This window comes from Ictidomys tridecemlineatus, chromosome 14 (genome assembly GCF_052094955.1).
Source record: "Ictidomys tridecemlineatus isolate mIctTri1 chromosome 14, mIctTri1.hap1, whole genome shotgun sequence".
NCBI lineage: Eukaryota > Metazoa > Chordata > Mammalia > Rodentia > Sciuridae > Ictidomys > Ictidomys tridecemlineatus.
The window spans coordinates 49372725-49395495 of record NC_135490.1 but is presented as its reverse complement, the minus strand read 5'-3'; the positions used below and the strand labels follow the sequence as shown (position 1 = coordinate 49395495).

Genomic DNA, 22771 nt, shown 5'->3' with positions numbered 1-22771 from the left:
GGCATGGTGGCACACATCTGTAATCCCAGTGGCTCAGAATTGTGAAACAGGAGAATTGGGATTTCAAAGCCAACCTTAGCAACTTAATGAAGCCCTGAGTAACTCATTGGGACCTATCTCTAAATAAAATACAAAAGAGGGCTGGGGATGTGGCTCAGTGGTTTAGTTCCCAAGAGTTTCATCTCTGATAGCAAAAAAAAAATTAATAATAAATGAATAAATAAAATAAAAAGGGCTGGGGATGTAGCTCAGCAGTAGAGCACCCCTGGATATTTGTACTAGGGAGTACAAAAAAAAAAAAGAATTTTCAATACATATTACTTTTTGTCTAGTTTATTTCATTCAGAATCTCCCTGTTTTTGCTATTATCAATAGTTCTTTATTCTTGCTAAGTATGTTTCCAAAATTTATTATCTATTTTCCTATTGATATACATTGGGGATTTTTTTTAAGTAAACCAGGTTATATTTATACAGTGGAAAATTATTAAGCAATGAAAATAAGAAGTACATTCACTTTCAACAACTTGGATAAATCTTATAAAAATACATATGGAGCTAAAAAAGCCACATACCAAAGAACACATGTGTATGATTACACTGTATAAAGTAACAAATCAGCCAAAACTAATCCTTGTTATTAGAAGTTAAAATAGTGCCTACCTCTGGGGGAGTGGAGGGAATAATTAGGGGAGCAATGAGAAAGGGCTCATGAAAGTGCATTTGATGTCCAATTTCTTGACCTGGGTTAGGGTTCAGTGGATATGTTTACTTTGTGATAATTCATTGTGCTATACGTGATTTTCTTTTGTCTGTTATATTTAATAAAAGAGAAGCTCTATTAACAGTAAAAAAATCAATCTCTACATTCATGTAATAGTTAGTAATCAAATGTCTACTATATGGTTAATATGAGTATAAGGGTTCTGAGGCATGTAAGACAGACATGTTCCCACAGTCCAACATTGGGGATTTTTTGACTATTACAAATAAAACCACCATGAATAGTTGTGCACAAGTCTCAGTGTGGATGTATGCTTTTATTTCTCTGGAGTAAATATCTCGACAGATGTGATTTAATTTTTAAAGCAACTGCCAAACAGTTTTCTAACAGTTTGTGCCATTGTTTATACTACATGTTATAGTCTGCAGTTCTAAGAGAGATACCATAGTCTTCATCTTTGTCAACATTTGTTATGATGAGTCTTAAATTTTGTCCATCCTACTGTATGTGTAATAACATTGCAGTTTTGATTTACATTTCAACTTATGTTGGATATCCTTTCATGTGCACATTCACCATATTTGTGTCTACTTTGGTGAAGAAAAAAAGTCTTCTGCCCATCTTTTCAAATTGGGTGATTTTTCTTATTAATAAGATATAAGAATCATTTGTATATCCTAGATATCATTCTCTTGAGAGAGATATGTTTTGCCAATACTTTTTCCTAGTCTGTCAGCTTACCTTTCCATTTCCATAACAATGAATATACAATAGACAAAGTTTGTTGTTGTTGTTGTTTTTGGTACTGGGGATTGAACTCAGGGTCATACCACCACTGAGCCACATCCCCAGTCCTATTTAGTATTTTATTTAGAGACAGGGTCTCACTGAGTTGCTTAGTGCCTCACTTTTGCTGAGGCTGGCTTTGAACTTGCAATCCCCTTGCCTCAGCCTTTTGAGCCACTGGTATTACAGGTATGCACCACCACACCCAGCATGAGACAAAGTTTTTGAGGAGAGAGAGGAAAAAAGAGAGCATGAGGCAGAGAGAGCTAGTTAGTTTTAAAAGCCTCTGCCAAGCAGCTTTTTATATTTTCTTCCAGAAGTTGTATAGGTTTAGCTGCTACATTTAGGTCTGTAGTCTATTCCTACCAGTAGTGTGTGAGGGTTCCCATTGATCCACATCCTTGCCAACTTATTATTATCTTTTTGATTATAACCATCTTGATAGATGTGAAGTAGTATCTCACTGAGGTTGTACATTTCCCTAATGGTGCTGGGTATACTTTCATTTGCTTATTTGCTTTTGAATATTTTCTTTGGAGAAATGTCTATTCTAATTTCTTGCCATTTGTCTTTTCATATTGAACAATAAGAATTGCTTGTATATTCTAGGTAGTTATATTCTAACTACATGAATTGTAAATGTTTTCTTCTATGATTGTGTTTTCACTTTCTTCGATGGTAGCCTTTAAAAGTTTTAAATTTGATGAAGTTCATTACTTTATTATTTTTTCTTTTGGTGCTTGGGCCTTTGGTGTCTTAAATACAAAGTCATTGTCTACCCCAAGACTTACCTATGCTTTCTTACATTTAGTTTTGGTTCTTACATATATATGTGTTGTCCATTTTGAATTCTTACATTTATGTCTGTGGTCCATTTTGAGGTAATTTTTATGTGGGGTAGGGCTTAACTTAATTCTTTTGCATTAAAGACTATATCATTTTGAAATATATTTTCATTTGGAATGCAATTCTAGGATATCAGTTTTTTTTCTTTCAGAACTTGAAAATGTTGATGTACTGTTTTCTGGTTTGCATGGTTCTTGAATGAATTTTGACATTTTAGTTTCACTCCTTTGTACATAATGGTATCTGTTTTCTGTAGATGCTTTTCAATTTTTTTCTTAGCCCTGGTTTTAAGCATTTAGTGTAAATTTGTGTCATCTTTATCATTTTTCTTATTCATTGAGCTTTTTGAATCTGAGTGTTCATCAGATATAGAACATTTTTATTTATTATTTCTTCAAATGTGTTTTTCCCACCTCTTTTAGGAACTACCGTAACATATATATTGGACTGGTTGAAGCTGTGCATACTGATGCTTTGTTCAATTCAGTCTCTTTCTCCGTGTTTGATTTTGGAGTCTTTATCACTGCATATTCAGTTTGCTGATATTGACTTCTTCAATGTTGAATCTGCTGTTAATCTCATTCAGTGTAATTTTCACCTTAGCCATTGTTTTATCTGATTTTATCTAATTTTATCTAATTCAGACATTTTTATATCTTCTTTTTCTCCTTTACATGCTTATGCTTTTCCATAGCATCTTGAACATATGGTATACAACTGTATTAATTTCCTTGTATAATAACTCTATCACAGTGTAATTAGTGATCATTTTTATTAATTTTCTTTTCAACATGGGTTATATTTTCCTCGCTCTTTGCATGCCTCATACATTTTTATTGGATTCCAAACATTGTGAATTTACCTTGTTCAGTACTGGATATTTTGTATTCTTTTAAATATTCTTGAGCTGTGTACAGCTTTTTGCTGAACTATCTTGGAAACATTTTGTATTCTTTTAAATATTCTTGAGCTGTGTACAGCTTTTTTTCTGAACTATCTTGGAAACATTTTTATCTTTTTAAGATTCTGCTAGACAGGAGTTACCTTAAATCTTGGGCTATTTTGTCCCTTTTACTGACTAGGTTACTTGATGCCCTTTTATTATAGATTTTCCATTCTAGCTGGTGATTACAAAAATTGATCTGCATGCCAACAATCACCACCACCTTCCATTCTGTTCCTTTCTGAAGGTTCTTTCTCTGGCCTTACATGTGAGCCCACTGTTACATAGCCGCAGACTTCAGGGGAACCCTCCATAGATGTCTAGAGAGGTAGTGCATGTACACACTCTCCCTGCCTCTGCAGTTCTCTACTGTCTCCTTTATTCTGCTCTGGGACTTCTAGCTGCATCGGTCTTTTCAGACTTTAAAATCCATCTCTTCAACTCAGGAGATTTTCTATTTGAGTTTCCCTTCTCTGGGTGTGACCTGAAAAATTCTTTCCAGGGAGTAAATTGGGATAATCCTAGCACTCATCTCTCATGCCTAACTTTATCTTAGAGGTCACTCTTATGCTGCTTATTATCTAATATCTGAGAACTGTTGTTTGTATTTTGTCCACTTTTTTTTCCAATGTTTCATATGCGAGGGTAAATCTGTTGCCCCTCTTGGAGAGATTTAGTCTTCCATAAATGTTTAACACTATTCTCTGGCACATCATTTACAATAGATGAGGTTCTTCCTGGTAACAGCAGCGGTAGGCCTACTGAATGCTCCTAGGCAAGTGCCTTCACAAATTTCCAATGGTATATGTTATTATGCTGCCAATTATTTGTTTCAGATATGTTTTTCTTGTCTCATTTAGATTGTACTCTGACATTAGGAACCCTTCATATCTTAGAATTTTATGTCCCCTCAACCCAAACTGGTCACATTTATCTTTAACAATTACTCAACCCTTACCCCGTAAGAATTCCCTTTGAGGTATTAAAGAATAATTCACTTGAGATTATTTATCTCCATGCCAACAATCACCACCACATTCTATCCTGTTCCTTTTCTGAAGGTTTTTAATATAACCTTATATTAAACATGTTAAACATCAATGCCACATATTTAAATGCTATGAGTAAAAGTGAATGCTGATTCATCCACTAATTGTATGTATCCTGGTAGAAAGAACTACCACTACCTTATTGTGGCCAGTTGAGAAATTTTCTTCTCATTATCCACCAGACTAGTTAATATGTCTTTAAGGCAATAAGTTTAAAAAATAATACTGATAAATCAAAATATTGAAAACTCTACAAACTAAGCAGCTAGTTCTTCAGTAACTGGAAGCACTGACTATGCATATAAAAGTATATCTGATTATGAGTCAAAGTAAATATCAAGAAGGTAATATGCAATTAGATCATTTTGCTCTTCTGATTTTTCCACCAATGAATTATCATTAATTTCTATTCTACAATAAGAAAAAATCTAAAACATACCATATTCTATAATAAGAAAAATAAGAAAAAATTAAAACTAGTTTTAAAAGATCTACTTAAATATTCCAGTATCATGTAACCAAACAACTACTCTCCACACAAGTATGTTTTTATTCAACAAACACATTGAGGGGTACATTCCTGGAGTTGAGGATGCATGCTGCTGAGAGGTGGACCTTAAATGCCTTGTTCTCATAGCTTATTTCCTCTCAGTACTATTTATATATGGGGGCTTAATAGTTAATATATGTGTTTAGGTTAATAGTGTAGTATATTTATAATATTATTGGAACCATGAGTTTATCCATCAAATCATTTGTTAACTCTCTCATACATTCTAGGCATTTCCCTAGTCACTGATGTAACAGTAGTGAACAAAATAACTAATTTCCTGCTCCTGTTGGAAATTGTGTTTGAGGTTGGGTCAGAGCAGTCAAGTAGATAAACAAATGTAAGGCAAGTGGTAAGAGAAGTCTAAAGTGGTAAGGCAAGTCTGAAGAGAAAGAAAGGCAGGGTAATGGGCTTGATAGTCATGACAAGAGGCTATATTTTGTGTAGGATGGCCAGGAAAAGTCTTTATCACATGAAATGCCACTGTTACAGAGACATGATAAAGTGAGGGGGTAGTTAGCTAGTTAGATGATTTGGGCAGTTAAGGTTGAGGCAAAGTTGCAAGTGTAAATGCTCTGAAGCAGGGGTGGGATTGGTGTATTTAAATGGAACTAACAGACAAGAGAAGAATGTTAGGAAATGGGGAGAAGAAGATGAGAGGAGTCACATTGAATAAGAACAGTCCATAATAAGGCAGGGCAATCCATAATAAAGTCATGGCTTTTTTTTTTCCTGATACCAGAGATTGAACCCCCAGGGGCACTTAAACACTGAGCAACACCCACAGTCCTTTTTAAAATATTTTATTTAGAGATAGGGTCTCACTGAGTTTCTTAGGGACTCACTACATTTCTGAGGCTGGCTTTGAACTCAGGATCCTCCTGACAGCCTCCTGAGCTGCTGGGATTACAGATGAGTACGACCAGGCCTGGCTAAAGTCATTGCCTTTTATTTGGAAATGGGAAGCTATAGGAAGATTTTGAGCAGAGAGACACAATCAAATTTATATTGAAGAATATCACTCTAGTTGCCATCAGGACAATAGATATTGGGGAAAATGAGGGCAGAAGCAAGGACAGAAGAAGGCTATGGGAATCATTCAGTTGACTTATGATGTGGGTTTGGCCTGTATATTGGCTTAGCAGATGCAGAGGAGTGGTCAGATTCTGGGCATGTTTCAAATGCTTATTTGGAAAGAAGGAAGTCAGAAAAATAAATAAATAAAATGCTTTATAATTTATATCAAATTCTAGAAAATGCAAAACAATCTATGATGACAGGAGATGTTTGGAGACAGCCCAGAAAAGGAGAGGGGAGGGATTACAAAGAAGGATGAAATACGTTTTTGATTTTGGTGATAGTCTCATGGGTATATTCATGTCAAAACTTATCAAATCGTACACCTTAAATGTGCAATTTATTGTAGGTCAACTATATCTCAATAAAATTATAAAAATAAAGACATAATATTGTCTAATGGACTGGAGTTGGAATGTGAGAGAAAAGAGATCAAAGGTGGTTTGTAAGTTTTGGGCTTTGAGCACCTGGATAATGGGAATTAAATTGTCATTCTTATTTCTGAGATAGGGAAGACTGAAAGCAGATTTTGAGAGAAAAATGAGTTCAGTTTTCAACATGTTGTTAGAGATGCCTACTAGATACATTTTATAACATAATAAATACATGGTAGAAAAGAAATGAAGAATGACTCAGATAGACAGTTTCTCTGTATGATCCACTGGTTCTCCAGAAAGTGCAGAAGTACACTGGACCAACCGGGACCTCTCATGGCCCCTGTAGACAAATGTTTGTGCACACCTTTTTTTCCCATCGTTTTCTTTATTTAACATTATGAACATGGTGGAATACATTCTTTTTTCTAAGTTTTAAAGATTCAGTTAATTTGGAGAAACAACTGATGGGTTCATTGTTGGAGGTTGATGAATAACCTTAGCAGAGACTATAGTAACAAGCCCTTGGTCACAGACAAACGAGAATGGCTCCACCCAGGATGGGAGCATTGCAGACACTCTTCCTTGGGCTGGCTAGCTTGTGCCTTTTCCCCCTTAACTGTACATATCAGTAATTCAGCTATATTATGATTTAAATCAGATTTTGCTCCTCTTGTCAGAAAGTACAATTGCTTGTTAGTTGATAGGTTGTGATGAAAAGGAGTCTACTCCTTGGGCTTGATACTTAGCTCCATTACTCACTGGATGTGTGACTGCCTCAATTTACTCTAAAATAAGGATTGGAATAGGACCTACTACTACTGTAAGGTACTATTGTTATGAAGATTAAATGAATTGATATGTATAAAACCTTCAGAATAACAACTGGACATAAAGAAAGCATTCAAGAAATGTTAGCTACTAGCTTTCTTCTCTGACAATCGGTTTTGTCAGTTGGTTCCCACTAAGTTGTGGACTTTTTTGGACCAGGACCAGATATCTTGTCTTTTGATTTTCATTCACTCCCACACCATGCTAGGGCTTTGTCCAGCGTCTGGCATGAATGGTAGCACAAAATGAGAGTTAAAAATATGCTTTTGAATTAAATAATTTCTTCCCTTACGGATAAAGAATCTCAAGATCTTAGCCTGAAGACTAATGTCCATCTCTCTGCCCCCACCTGTCCCCGCCTTAAAAAAAAGCAGGCCACTGTCTCCAGTTTACACCCTCACTCACAGTTCCATTCACCTTCCCCTTTCCTAATCAGAGGGATCTTGGGGTGGGGCTTCAAGGAACCTCTAGGAGTTTGAAGGGGAGGGAGCCTGGAACCATAGACTAGCTGTGACAAGTCAGGGGTGGGATTTGGTAGTTCAGAAAAGGAGGTACCAGACCAGGAATGGGGGATGGGAGTGATGGTGGAGTGGGCTAGTTCAGGATGAACCAGAAATGAGACGTTGAGGAAAGCCAGAAAGGACCAGTTGGCGGGGGGGGGGGGGATGGGTGGGTGACTACTAGAATCATGTGGAGGGTCGCTTGTGAGGGCACAGAAGCAAAGGCAGGTGATTGGACGAGAAGGAGAGTCCTAGTTGCCAAGGCAGCGACTAGAGGAGAAGGTCTTCAGTTGAGGAGAAGGTCTGGACTAGAGAAGGACGGAGCTCCAGCTCCGTGTGTTCTCCAGTAGAGTCTGTGGACCGACCCCCAGATATCCCTGCTGAAGTGTCACCCGGGAAAGGCTTAAGCCTTCCCGGGCGCCACCCCTCTGCGCTTGGCTACCCACACGCCCCCTGAGCCCCACCTCCTACGCGCCCACAGACGCCCGCCGCAGCCTACTTCACCGGCTCACCCAGGTGACCACAACATGGCTGTGGCGCAGGTGCTGGTCTTCTGGCTGTTCATGGTGCTCTTCTGGCTGTTCGTGCTGCGGCCGAACTGGCGAGTGCCGGGCCAACCGGACCCAAACACCGGCCAGCGCTGGTCGAAACACAAACTCTGTGCAGACGACAAATGCAGCAGTGAGTGCGCAGGCGGGTGGGCAGCCCAGGGTCTCCACTGTGGCTCTTTGGGGCCGCATGGGGCTCCGATCTCCCGGTCCCCAGCCCCGAGGGCTGGGTGAGGGGGGTCGCAGGATGACGGGTGGGGAGCAGGAGTGACAGAGCCTCGGGACCCTGCGTGTGTCCCCTCTGGCTCTGCTGGCGCCCCAGCCAGCCTGCTCGGGTTGTGGGGGGCTTCGACTCCCACTTGTTGCCAGCGTTTTATTTTTCTCTACTGATGAGGCGGGGGTTGGGAAACACGATTCCCCAGGGACAGCTCTCAGTTTATTCCCTTCCAGGATTCGACTAGGATCTCAGTGGGTGATGGGGTTGTGCCCACGCTGTAGCAGAGCGCTTTTCTGCCCCCTCTACAGGGACCTGGGCCGGTGCAGTATCAGGGCAGATGCTCTCCAGGGCTCAGTGGCCCTAATTCCCGCGGCAGGTTGATGGTGGGGCTCCTTGGGAAAGGCTCACTGGCCCCTTTGTCCTTTTGCTGCACTGGGGATTGGGCTGGTTTTGCCTTTTAACAGGGACTAGAGTTTAGGCTTGGGAAGAGCACCGAGTCCAGGCACGCAATGTGTTCCAAGGTCTCGGCCCCGACTCTGCTTCAATCCTGTCATTTCTGTGCATAGAAGCCTCCCTTCATATTTGAGGTAGGGTAGCAGGTGGGCCAATAATCTTTTGCTTTTGAAAGAGGCCAAGGATCTGCACCAGCCACCTGGGAACTGCAGCCTCTTCTGTGCGCAGGAATCGGACAGAATTGCTTCCCAGTCCTGGATTGGAGGTGGGCAGTGGGGAGGATGTAGCCATTCAGATTCAGATGAAGAGGTTTGTTGCAATAACAATAATAAATACCCCAAGATTTTTATAAGCCAATTCAGTTTTAGACTCAGTCACTAGTGTTGTTGGAACCTCTTTCCTCTATATATTTACTGGCCCAGAATACTTCTTATGGACTCCCGCTTGGTTTCTAGTAACCTTGCAACTTGATGACCGTGTTGTCCATAGATTGTAAGCAGTACATATTTTAAAATATTCATGCTAAAAAGGCCAAGAAGTTTACCATTGAGCTCTTTATGCCTAAATTGGTGTTACCAAAACCAAATTTTGTAATTTGAATTGTTTGTTCCACTCCAATAAAGAAAAAAGATGTCTCCAATATATGTTAAGAAGTTCCTAGAGGTAACCCTAAGGCTGGAATAAATAAACACTCAGAGAAGCAAAGCAGCTGCCATGATATTTTCTTTCATTTTTGCTATTCTTTGCTATTGAGCGCTATCCTACGTGGGATACCTGGACAATCTCATCACTGATGCTTCGTCAGTACTAAGACATGGTGTTGGTTAGGTTCAGTGGGGTAACATAACTTGAGAAATGGCCTGTGTCCAAACAGATGTGACCAAAAACAACAGGTGGGTCTGTGTTGTGTTGTAGGAAGTAGTGAGGTGTGTATGTAAGGTGTCCTTGTGTGTCTTCCAAATAAGTGCTCCAAAAAAAAAAAAAACTTAATAGGTGCTCCATAGTATGCATTATGTTGTCACCTAATATATTACTGATTTATAAATCCTCTATGACCTAAGGGGGAACAAGAGAAACATTGCCATTTCCACTTGTGATGAGAATTCCCCACCTTAAAGTGTCTCTCACCTTCAACTTGGCCTCTTAATTATATATGAATTAGGATGCTGACAGTTCTGAAAATAGTCCTATTTTAGCTTCAAAAAAACAAGTTACCCTCTCCAAATCTGTGTTTGTTCCTCAGACATATATTTTTATAAAACAAACATTCTTGTGTATTTTACTGCTAATTGGCTTTTAGAAAAAGTGTTATTTCCATTTCTTTGTGCTTTTTACATACATCTATTGTCCATTTCATCTTAAATCAGAAACTGTCTATTTGGTCAACCAAAAGAAAAATGTTGCTTCTACCAGTTTCTAGATCAATTGTGATCCTAGTCCTGCATTTTAAGCATGAAGGTATTGCCTGACCTTTTCTCATGGTTAAACTTGTTCCTTGTCAGATAGGATACCCACTTTTGATTTTGTTTATTAAAAAAAATACGAATGAGGATGTTTTGAAACAATCTTAATGTTGGATATAGTCAACAATATTTGCTCAGAGAAAATATATTTCCTGGTTATTTACCCAGATCCTGAACTCAGAGACAGCAACTCTGCTGCAAATGAAATTGACAGTGTTTACGGCTGCATGGTAGCACTTGCAGCCACTTAAAGGTAATGTCTTTTAGCAGTTAGTTCAAGTTAATTAACCCCTTGGGGGTTCCTGGATATTCTAACCTCTTCCCTATTACCTCTGCATGAAGCCATACTTAAGCCTGTCCATGTCTACACTTGGATTTACATATTTGCAAAATGAAGCTTTCTATGATTATGAAACAGAAAAAAATTGAGGCCTGCAAGAACCAAGAGTTTCACTGAAACCAGCTATGGTTGGTGGTAGCCACTTTGCTTTTTATTTCTCAGCACAGAGAAAAATAGAGAAGCTTCCTTTTCCCTCGTCTAATTGCAGGGAATATTGTATTTTATAGCAATAAAATCTAAGGATTTTAGATACTTTGAGCAGGTGAATTAAAAGTGATTCCAGAGAGTACTGGAAAAACTTGATTTTTGTTCATAGTGGGATTCATATTTCCTGATGAGTCAATATGGACTGTGAAAAATCAAATCCTAATGTTTGTTTTTTCTTTTTTCAATGTTCATATACAGTGTTAATGTATCGAGGTGAAGCTGTTGAAGATTTCACAGGACCAGATTGTCGTTTTGTAAATTTTAAAAAAGGTGACCCTGTATTTGTCTACTATAAACTTGCAGAGGTATCACCAGAACTTTGGGCCGGAAGTGTAAGTAAAAGTTTGACAGGTGTTATATTCTTACTTTTGATGGGTAGCAGTGTAGATTTAAATGACTGATTTCTTGGGGTCTTTGTAGAGTTAACCTGACCTCTTTGCCAGGCCCTGTGCTCCTAACACACCTTAGGCCTGGCACAGCATAGAAAGTCAGGAGACTTTCTGAAACAGAACTGAACTGGTTGTGGTTGCTACCCCTCACATCAAGTTCCAGAAGGCTCTACACATCATAAAGGTCGTCATGGTGAAAACCTGACAATTCTTAGCTTTGCTGCTTCAAAAGTGAAGGATTCATGGACATTAGAGTTAATCCTGTAAATTAAGTCTGAGATAGTAACTCAGGCATGCATATTTAAAGTTGATTTTTTTGTGTATTTTACCTAATCATTTGTGCTGTTTTTACTCTAAAAAAGCAGAATACTATGTTCATTGTGTGCTTTTTTCCCCCCTTTTTTTCTTTTTTGCAACTTCTGGGTCATCCATTTCCTGCTTTTCCTATATTCTATGCCTGAAGGTTCCCCCAGGGGTTCTACTTCCAGCCAGTTGTATGGATCTTCTGATGAAAGACATGACATTGTTTATATCATGCTTTGATATTTTAAATGGGGAGATTCACTAGGAGTGTCCTCCTAGTGGCTTATGAGTATTGTCCTTTTCATTTAAAAAAATGTAATATGTGGATTGTTTACGTAAAATAGTAGCAAGGGTCTTTGATGACTGTAGGAATGTTCCAGTTTAGAGACATTCCGGGTTGCATCCTTGAAAGTTCTCACCGTAAATAAAACACCACACAGCAGAAAATAAGACAGAAAATAAGAGTAATCCCTATGGAAAACTAGTTTCATTTTGTTGCCATTTCTGACTCTTAGGGAATGATCTTGAAACATGGTGCCTCTAGGTACAAACTTTATATTTAGACAGAGTCCCAGTTGCAGTACTCCATATAAAGAACCATCTATTGTTTCTTTCAAGTATACCAAATAGGATTGGTAACCTTTAAACTTGGAACTGTTTTTCCATGTACCTAAGTGGCATTTTTCATGTAGTAGTCGTCTTTCTTTCCTTCTTTGAGCTTTTGGATAAATGGGCTTGATTTGCATTGTCTCCTCTCACATTGTAGCCTGTTAACTCTGTTCATCCCTAGGACTCTTGCCATTCTGGGTGGCAGCACTCATCCTGTCTTCCTGAGGAGCCCTGCTTTCAGCACCTGACCAGAAAGGATCTTTGCCGACTGATGAGTGTTTGGGTGGCACCTTGTTTGCATTGCTCCTCTGGCATTCATTTGTCTTCTTTGCCTTCAGTCAGGTTGTGTTTTATCTTAGCTCCATATGAAATGAAAAACTCAGTTAGGAAAGGACCCCTGTCTAATCCATCTTCCTTTCGAATATTTCCTTTCAGGGCAGTGGCACTTAAGTACATTTGTTCTGATAGTAGCTTATGCAGAATTTGTTCTCTTGTGGCAGTTCTTGGCTCCCCACCCACAAATCAAATCAATAGCACCTTGGCAGGGATGATGTATGGAAGCAAAATTAGATATAAAAATTATTTCCAGTCATGAGCCTCCATGATTCTGCATCATTTTTTTTTTCATATCACAAGAAATGGGATACCACCCAGTGTGTAATTATGGAGCTTTATATAATCTATGGTCTCATTTGACACAGATTAAGAAGAGATAAATGTGTTCCCTTTCTCCATACATCTCTGGTTTCTTTCCCTTTTCCAAATTTAACCTTAATAGAATTTTCATCAGAAGGGAAAAGTGTATTTCCCCTCAGACTCACCTCTCATGTCATAAGTGTTATACTTAAGAAATTAAAAACTCTTTAGTTTTCAAAATGATTCTCCTTTTGAGTTTTCAGTTTTCATTCTGCAATGTTGTTGGTTTTCTAGAGTCTCAGACTTTATCTGCAGTGATGAAACTTTTAATTGCTCCGTCTTATCTAATCTTCATGGCAGTATTCTACCACTAATACTGGTTCTCAGATGGTTTCTAGATATAACAAGAACATTCATGAATGGGGATATTTTAGAGGTAGTGATAAGATGCCTTTTTTAATTTTCTTTTTTGGGCATTTGATTTGCCTATCAGTTTCCTTTAATTATTGGCAAGAATCTTCTGTTCCTTTTAGTCAGTAGTTAGTAATAGGAGTGTCTTTCTCAAGGGGAACTTTATATACCTTTTGTACACTTTATGTAACTTCATATAATTTAAATGTTGGTGCTGAAAATAAATGGGGTTCTTTTCTGCAGAGGATTTATTTTGGGTGAAACTGAAGCTTGATATGTGGTTTCATATGCATTATATTGTAATTTTATTTTCTTCCCTGCTGAGTGCCATTGTCAAGTAGGAATGACGCTTCAAATTTTCCTTGCCAGCGTACCCCATGTTAAATGGATTTCGCTGTTGACATTGCATGTAAGATGACCTTGCTCAAGGACCAAGGCGGATCCTGGTTTAGAGCTGATCAGGTTTGAGGAAGTATCCCACTCCTTAGGGTGTTTCCGGTTTAAGACAAAAGGAGTTTTAGGGAAGTTGGAGGTTGAAGATTATTGCTGCTGGGAGTAGGGCGTGCCTGCAGCCTGAGTTCTCCTGGAGAAAAAGTTTTTAGGAGGTGAATTGTTTGGGAGATTGGATTGCCCCTGAACCTGTGTGGAGGCGGTGTGAGTCGGGAATAAAGAATTGCTGTTTGAATCTACAAGGCTATGAGTGCCTCCTGATTCTGTGCCCAGCCAAGACTGCAGCATTAATTTTCTCCCCCCTTCTGATTAATTAAACAACAAGCAATGTGGCTAAAGGACCGTGCCTGGTAGGTTGTCCAATTCAACATATGGTTCTTACCTGTCATGGGAGAACTGACCTTTAGACGTCAGTTTCCTGTCTTGGGTTGAATCCACTGCAACCAGATCAACCCGTCACTGACTACCGGTCCAGCATTCAGCCATGCTTGTGGATAGGCCTTAAGCACCAGTGTGTGTGGGGGGGTGAGGTTCTTGCCTCACCTCTGTTGGCCCCCAAATTTAACCTTGGTGCCAGTGGGGGGGTGAGGTTCTTGCCTCACCTCTGTTGGCCCCCAAATTTTAGACCATCACTAGTAGAAGGGAGGAGGATACAGAAATGCCACGACACCAAGCCAATTGACGGCTCCTTTGGAAAAATTATGTCACTGGTGACACCATCAGCAAAGATGCCAGCATTACCACAATTAACATGGGGTGCGCTGGCAAGGAAATTGCATCACTGGTGACACCATCAGCAAGGATATGCCAGCAGTACCACAATTCGCTGTACCAGACGATAGTTCACAATGCATGCAACTCATATATAGTCCAAGCAAGTTCTGCAAGCAGTTCAAATCGGAGGAATCTATCAATATGTCCATTTCCTCCCAAAGTAAATCAAGTCCTTGATTGAGCATTACTTGTTGAGTTATATTCATTGATGCATCAGTTTATACAGTTTACTGTGATAGCTATCATAGAAGCTGTAGTTTGGTTTTCTTAGTCTTCACTGGCACTGGGATGGAGATGGGAATTCTGGCAATGATGTTAAAGAGACATTATCCTGAACAGAATTATTAAATATAATGAAAAGGAAAAGTGAAAGTAAACAAACAGATCTGTTAATCACCTTTAAAAACAATAGTAAGCAAACAGATCTGTTAACCACCTTTGAAAACAATCATTAACAGCTGTTTACCTAATTTAGATTAAACCACTTAAATCACGTGAATAAAAAAAAAGAAAATTCGGATCCATTTTTTCATGAGCGCTCCTCATATAAAAATATGGACATACACACATACTGACATGCAACACAAAACAGTGCACTCATAACATACAACACATAAGACAATAATAACAGCCTTGTAGCTTTACCTAGGTAAAATCTCCATTGCAATGTTTAAAAACTCCACAGTCAAAAAATAAAACACAGTCAAAAAACAAAGCTGATCAGAAAAACATTAACCTAGGTTTGTATGAGCTCAAAAAATAAAATAGAACTTTATGATGTGGGAAAAATGCAATAATAAAATAGATATTGAAAAAAGGCACCGTGGTTAATCACTGTCGCAGATGTAAGAATAGCCAGGCTGGAGCTCTGGATATCAGCTGTTATGGATTTGAGTCAAATTATCTTCTTTTTGGTCTGTAGAAATTGTTTTAGTTAGTGTCTCTGGAATCTAAATCGGCTGCTGTTCTCGCTGTGGAAACACAAAAACAGAACCCCGACTCCAGACAAACACTGGGTCAGGAGCTTTCCAATGTCCTGTTAGAATATCTTTCCAAAGTACCTTAGGCTTATGTACATTTTTTGGATACATATGTCTTTCCGCAGCATTAAGTCCTGATGAATCCAAATTTTAAAAGTTTAGAGTAAAAAAGGGGTTATTTTAAGTTTATCTTTGGGGGATATATACCCCTTTAAGATCCTTTTAAATTTAAGTCTTTCAAAAGCATTTTGCCTTAGTTTTTAGAATTACTTTAGTCCTTTTAATTTTTAGATGTGGTTTGAAACCATAGTTGTCTTAGCCCTTTGTATTTTCTATCTGATATACCTTTACTTGACATTTTTAACCATTTTCTATCTTATTTCTATCTTCTAGTTTTCTTCTAAGGTTTTTATATTTACCCTTAGTTGCTTTCTTCTCTCCTAGTTTTCTTTCGTTTCCTATTTTGTGGGTATAAAATTCTTGTCTTTCTACATCTTTTTATCTTCCTATATCTTTATCTTTCTACATCTTCTCTCTTTTTTTTTTACCTTTTTGTACTTCTGTTTTTGAAGTTTTCCACTTCAAATTTTTAATCTTCTTTATCTAAATCTTTTATCTTATTATCTTCCCATTTTCATGGGTTATATTTTTTTTTACTCCATCATGAAGGCATCTTAACCACCTTCAATTTAACCTTTTAAAGCTTTTTGCAATGTACTTAGACATTTTACAACATTTTACTTTACCAAACAAAGATTATCTCATCTCCCTCTTTTTAGTTTAATAAGTACATTTTAATAGTTTGATGAGTAAAGCAATCTTTTTTCCCGCCATGAAGGTATCTCAACAACCTTCAATTTAACCTTTTAAAGCATTTCCTTTATCATCTATACTGTACTTTTAAATGTACTTTTTCACCACCTACAGCTTCACTCTTTTAAACGAGGCTTAGATTTTGTTTAAATCGCTTAATATTAGTTTATATGGCTGCCCTTCAACCAAAGGCTCTTTTTTACTCCATTAAGAAGCTTTGTCTCAATCTGCCATGTACAAATACCTTTTTTTCTTTCTACCTTTCTCAAGCTTTTAAATTAAATCTAGTTTCCTCAAAATCTTTTTAAATGGCATTTTACAACTTTTCACTTTACCACACAGAGATTATCTCAACTAGAAACATTTCTTTTTCCTTTAACCTTTTATATTATAATATATTTCCACATCTTGAATCTTTTTATATCTCTTTTTTAACCATTAACCCTTTTTATAAATTCACATTCTAAAATAACCCTTATAAAATTCTCCACTTTAATAAGATGAAATACTTTCATGTTTTTTAAGGTACTGTTATACTGTAATTGAAACCCAGCTGAAACTTCTTATACTCTCTGTATATAAATTACACATGATAGAATCTTAACACTTAGTAACCTTGTTTCAGCAAAGACACAGACCAAAGCAATATTAAACATTTTTCCATTTGCCAATTTATGAAAACACACATAATGTTTAAATATATTACCTTATGGAACTTAATAAGTAAAGAGTACTTGATTTCATATTTAGTGATTGATATTTTAACATTTTAGCTTTGTAAATGAATTAGCTGTCTGTAAAAACCAAGACAAGTATAGTGAACAGAACTAGCCATCTCTTTCTTGTTGAAGAAAAATCCTTCTACAGGATACCATAATGGTCCCATTGATACACTTAATAACTCATCTTTATAAAGCCATGGGCTACATTTTTGTATTGTATCAACATATGCCATAGTTTTTCTTGGTCTTACTGGGGTATCTCCTTCCTCTAACAATTTTTCTTCCTCGGAGGCGAACAACTTCAAACCTTGAGTCAACCATTTTCCTTAGTTTGCCTGAGAAAGTTCTAGGAACAGGCCACTTGAAATGAAAAAAAAAATAAATCAAAACAAGAACACATTGTTTTTTGAAATGGTCACCCATTTTTTTGCTCTCCTTCAGGAGCGAGCAAATTCACTTACCCCCAAGCTTCAGACATCCCACGTACGGGCCACCATAATGCCGCAGTCTTGGCTGGGCACAGAATCAGGAGGCACTCACAGCCTTGTAGATTGAAACAGCAATTCTTTATTCCCGACTCACACCACCTCCACACAGGTTCAGGGGCAATCCAATCTCCCAAACAATTCACCTCCTAAAAACTTTTTCTCCAGGAGAACTCAGCAGGAACTCAGGCTGCAGGCACGCCCTACTCCCAGCAGCAATAATCTTCAACCTCCAACTTCCCTAAAACTCCTTTTGTCTTAAACCGGGAACACCCTAAGGAGTGGGACACTTCCTCAAACCTGATCAGCTCTAAACCCGGATCTGCCTTGGTCCTTGAGCAAGGTCACCTTACATGCAATGTCAACAGCAAAATCCATTTAACATGGGGTACGCTGGCAAGGAAATTTTGAAGCTTAATTCCTACTTGACAATGGCCCTCAGCACTCCCCAAGTGCTTGTAAAAGTAGATTTGGACAAAGCTAGGAAAGCATATACTATGAATACATCTGCTATAGTGGTAATACATTTTAGAGATTTTTGTATTGTTTTTACTTATTAATTTTTATGACTGTTGTGTATTGGTTAAGAAAGACATAAATATTGGTTTATGAGCAATGCTACAAAATGTACAGGTAAATTCTTGCTAGAGGTTATTTGGAATTGCATTTATAACCAGCTTTGATTTACATAGTTTTAACCATATAGTATCCAATAATCTTCTATGCAGATCTTTTATTTACTTCAGAAGTCTTAACTTTATATGCTCTGTGTTGAGAATTAAGCTAAATGTAAAAAAGAAAACTTCAGTGGTTGGAAATGTTGCTTTAATAGTTCTGTACTTAATTTTTATTTGAAATAATAATCTCAGTGTAATTGTTATAGCAACTTTCTTTCTTGGTTATACCATATATCTATCTATTATGTGTATATTTCCTGCCACTTCTGAGAAATCTCTTATTTATATTCCTTGTACAGAATTTATTTGATATTTGTCTCTTTTGCACTATAGGTTGGCCATATGTTTGGATACTTTCCAAAAGATTTCATCAAGGTAGTTCGTGAACATACTAAAGAAGAGCTACAAATTCCAACAGATGTAAGTTATGGATTTCTTTTTTGTTCTCAATTGTAAACTGGCTTATAAATCCATCAGTTATATTCAGTTAACTGCTTCTGAATGTTTTATAATGTGTTTTGGGGGCAATCTAACATTTGTGTGTCAGATTTTCATTTGAAATCAGACTACCTGTAAAAAAAAAAGTTTGAAAGGCATTTTAGGGTGATTATATTATAATCTGAGATTTGTCTAATATATTGAAACAGATATTCTAAGAGGCAAATAATTTCATTTTACAGGCAAAACTCATTGGATAGTTATTAGACATTTTAAGTATATTTAGGTTAAATTAATAAACTCTAACTTTTATACTAGGCTAGAAATATGTACTTACAAAGGTTTTCTTATTCTTAGTCATATACGGGATCATAGTCATGTTATAGATTTGGAAAAGGGGACCTGAGCGTTTCAGGTGATGTTCAGTCTCAGATCTTTTAAGGCCCCAACTGCTTCCTTTATACAACATTCCTGTATGGTGCTCTGACTTAAATTGATTTTGTGACTGAAAGGATTTCGTGTTCTAGAATTCTCACTTCAGCTGATTATTTTCTAGAGTTTTAAATTGTATAGTAATTGATGCCCACCAACACTGAAACATCTTTGGGCAGCTCTTTGTAGTGGCTGTAGAATATGCAAACTGCTAGGCTAGGACAGTTCTTAGATTAGATGGACTGAATGGATAAAGTCATCCTGTTTGTTGTTGCTGTTCCTAAAATTTCTTTATAATCTCAGGGGCCATAAAATCAGTTCTGTTGCTTGTTGGACTTCATTGTTGGTAAAGAGAGTTCTTGGGATTTAAGCTGTGACAGCAGTTCACTGATTACAGAGAACTCATTTGTTTTGAACTCTGCCTTCTCATTGTATTTCCCATTACATGCATCCCTCATGGCTTAGAAATGCATGTGATGAGGAGAGGAAATCACTCATCCCTACTACATTGAACTGCCTCCCCCACCCCCGGAACCCCCGCAGAATATTATGAAGATTTAATTAGGAATGGAAATTTTTTAAAAACATGTCCATTCATACTATGGCTCCTTTTATATCAATTTGCTTACTAGTAGCAAGAAGGAAGACTAGATAATATACACATAATCCTGAGAGAGATCTTAGTGACTGTGAAACCCTGATGAAGAGAAAGGTGTATACCTTGTTGAATCTTGTTTTCAGTTTGTTCTTGTGGTAATAATAATGTGAGGAACCTCCTTAATATCATTCTTTATTCCATCCAATGTACTTGTATCTCAGTAAGATACTTTAAAACTGATTCATTTTTCTCAATGCTGCAGGATCTTCCAGCTTCTCCTGAGCAAATGATTAAGAGTTAAATTTCTGAAACATAGGTGTAGATATTAAGAGCTGGAGGATCCTATAAGTGATACCTTGCCTTTCCCTACTTATGTTCAGAGCAAATTGAGAGAGACCCAAGAGTCAGGCAGTTGGAGACCAAATTGTCACCATTTTTACTCATTATGCTTTTTAAAGAATATGACCCATGTTAAAAAAAGAAAGAAAGAAAGAATAGACTTTCTAACACTGTAGTCTAGAAAAAGACAGATTTACTCAGCCATAGATGGAGTTAGGCAGTGGGGGTTGGAGGAGGGTAATCTGGTTGACCTCAAAGATTCTTTAGAACCAATCCTGAATTTGGGAGCGTGGATGAGTTTGCTTTTGTGATACTTTGTTATTGACACATTAATGGTTTTCTTTTCCTTACAGGAGACAGATTTTGTTTGTTTTGATGTTGGAGGAGATGATTTTGATAATTATAACGTAAAAGAACTTCTAGGATTTTTGGAATTGTATGATTCTGCAAATGAAGATTCTGAGAAAGCTATAGAAAAAGTGGGACAATTTCCTGAAGTCTCCCAGGATGTTGAACCTGAACCTAAACCAGTAGTAGCAAACTCACAACAAATTGAAAGTGCATTCTCAGAAAACACTGTGGATCTTGAGGAACAATTTTTGGCTCAGAAGAACCATCCTCATGCAGATAGTCAAACAGATAATGCTCAGGGTGAACAAACTTCACTTGAACTTTTTGAAGAAATACTACCAGATAAATTGAAAGTGCCAGAAAGTGAAAAAAACAAAACCAGCAACATTTCTCAGGTCTCAAACGAACAGGAGAAGACTGATGCTTATAAACTTTTGAAAAAAGAAATCAATCCTTATCTAGAAACCAAAGAAAACAAACAAGAAATGAGTATAATTTGGAAGATTTTAAAGAAAACTGAAACCACAGCCAAAAGGGTAGACATTTCTCAGGTCTCAAACGAACAGGAGAAGACTGATGCTTATAAACTTTTGAAAAAAGAAATCAATCCTTATCTAGAAACCAAAGAAAACAAACAAGAAACGAGTATAATTTGGAAGATTTTAAAGAAAACTGAAACCACAGCCAAAAGGGTAGACATGATGGACAAGGAACAAGGTGATATGGAAATGGGAAAGGTGGAAAGTCCTCTGGCAGATGAGGCTTCTTTATAAATTTGACTGTATAGTTCAGTCATCCTTTAAATGGGATGAAAACAATTAACCCTCCCGTATCCTTGCCCAGTTGTTCTCATGGGCTCATGCCAGGACATGGAGGGCAGTGTTGAGGTATCTGGAACTGTGTGCTGAGAGGGAGTGCTGATCATTGGGCTTAAGTGGGGGTAGATAGTGTCATCCATCTGGCTCAATGCATTCTTCTCCCTTGTAGAGATGCAGCCACCCCATGAAGATGATTTTCCTAAAGAGAACACAAATCGTCTTAATAGAAATCTTCATGAAGAGCCAAACCTCCTGCGTCATCATTTTAATATGAACCATCCTGAAGAGCCCAGCCTCTTGAATCAACCTGTGACTGAGGACATGGGTGTTTCAGAAGTGTCTCAGATCCCAAATACTGAGAAAGTAGACCCAGGTAAAGCTTGCCAATTTTTCTCTACAAAGTAGAGGCATTACCATAATGAAGGCTTTCAAGGATATTTGTTGCCAAAGGTACGAAATAGAGCAGAGAGTGATATAGGTACATGTGAGTTCAAAAAAAAAAATCTTAAGTGAGAGAAAAGCAAGAATAAAGATGACTAGAAATCAAAAATAGGCCAGAGACTGTAACTCACCTAAAAGCAAATGTTTAGGTATGACTAGCTTGTGTAAACCATTTACAACTAAAATATTTTTCTTCAAAGGCCTTATGCTCTAAAACTGTAGTTTTCAACCAGACCAACAGCACCAGAAACTCTAGGGGTGGGACCCACAATCTGTGTTTAGCAGGCCTTCCAGGAAAGTCTGGCCTAGTACAAGTTAGCTTGAATAATCACTGTTCATAGTCTCATAAATTCTGTGTTTTTCTTCCCTTTTCTTCTAAATGGAATATAATATAGCTCAAGTCCTGTTTTGACTTGCTTCCTGGACATGGTAATTAAACTTTTTCAAATGCAGTCAATGGTCCAGATCTTTATACTATATACTTACAGCAAACAGTACAGAACTGCAATCGATTTTAGATTGACACTTACGAATACTTCATCATAGTGCACAGTATCCAGTGGGAGATGAGAAACAATTTTTCAAAAAAATCCCCAATAATGGCATCAACAGCATTCTACTTTTGTGTTGCTCACTCTCATTTTATCAGTAAATTAGATGATGACTAATTGTTTATTTTAATCCATCCAGTGTGGTGCTATGAAGCCATAATTACTGTATTTTGTGTTTTTAAAGGTTCTGGTCTGTAAGCATAGCTATAAGCATTATCCTGCACCAGTGCAGGGCTTGGCAGCACTGATCTGAACCTCCCCCCCACCATCTGCACACACAGAGTGTAGGAGAACTCATAGCAAGGGGGGATTCAGTTAATTTGAGAAGGAATAACATATGAGTTCTCCCATTTTCCAGAAGACATTGCATCCATATATGAACACTACTGACTTCTGAACTGTCTTTAACTCTATAAGGTTATGAAAATGAATCACGCACCATTACGATTTGTTATTTTCATGCTCCAAAACTTTCAAGAATAGGGAAAACTTGACTTACAAAATTAAGAATGAATTATTTCCCTGGCCTTTTAAGTTCCACCACAAAATGATGTCAATGACCTTTAATAGGTAAAATCTTCCCAAATGTCATTTAATGTGTCTCAGGTGCTGAGATGCTGAGCCAATGGGGCAGACTTCACCAGCAG

General features: G+C 37.6%; 1 protein-coding gene across 15 annotated transcripts in view; it reads left to right on the top strand.

The window, feature by feature from the left end:
* LOC144370376 (transport and Golgi organization protein 1 homolog) overlaps window positions 1–22771 on the top strand; it is a 176000-nt gene that overhangs the window by 117057 nt on the left and 36172 nt on the right. For 13 of the 15 annotated variants that reach the window (XM_078031124.1, XM_078031120.1, XM_078031126.1 and 10 more), the window contains 4 exons: window positions 11106–11239; window positions 18490–18576; window positions 20317–21031; window positions 21302–21505. In XM_078031124.1, the coding sequence (XP_077887250.1) occupies window positions 11106–11239; window positions 18490–18576; window positions 20317–21031; window positions 21302–21505 (1140 nt within the window). Of the gene's footprint in view, window positions 1–8191; window positions 8361–10589; window positions 10614–11105; window positions 11240–18489; window positions 18577–20316; window positions 21032–21301; window positions 21506–22771 lie in introns of those variants that run through there. The other 2 variants (XM_078031123.1, XM_078031130.1) reach the window with 2 other exon arrangements.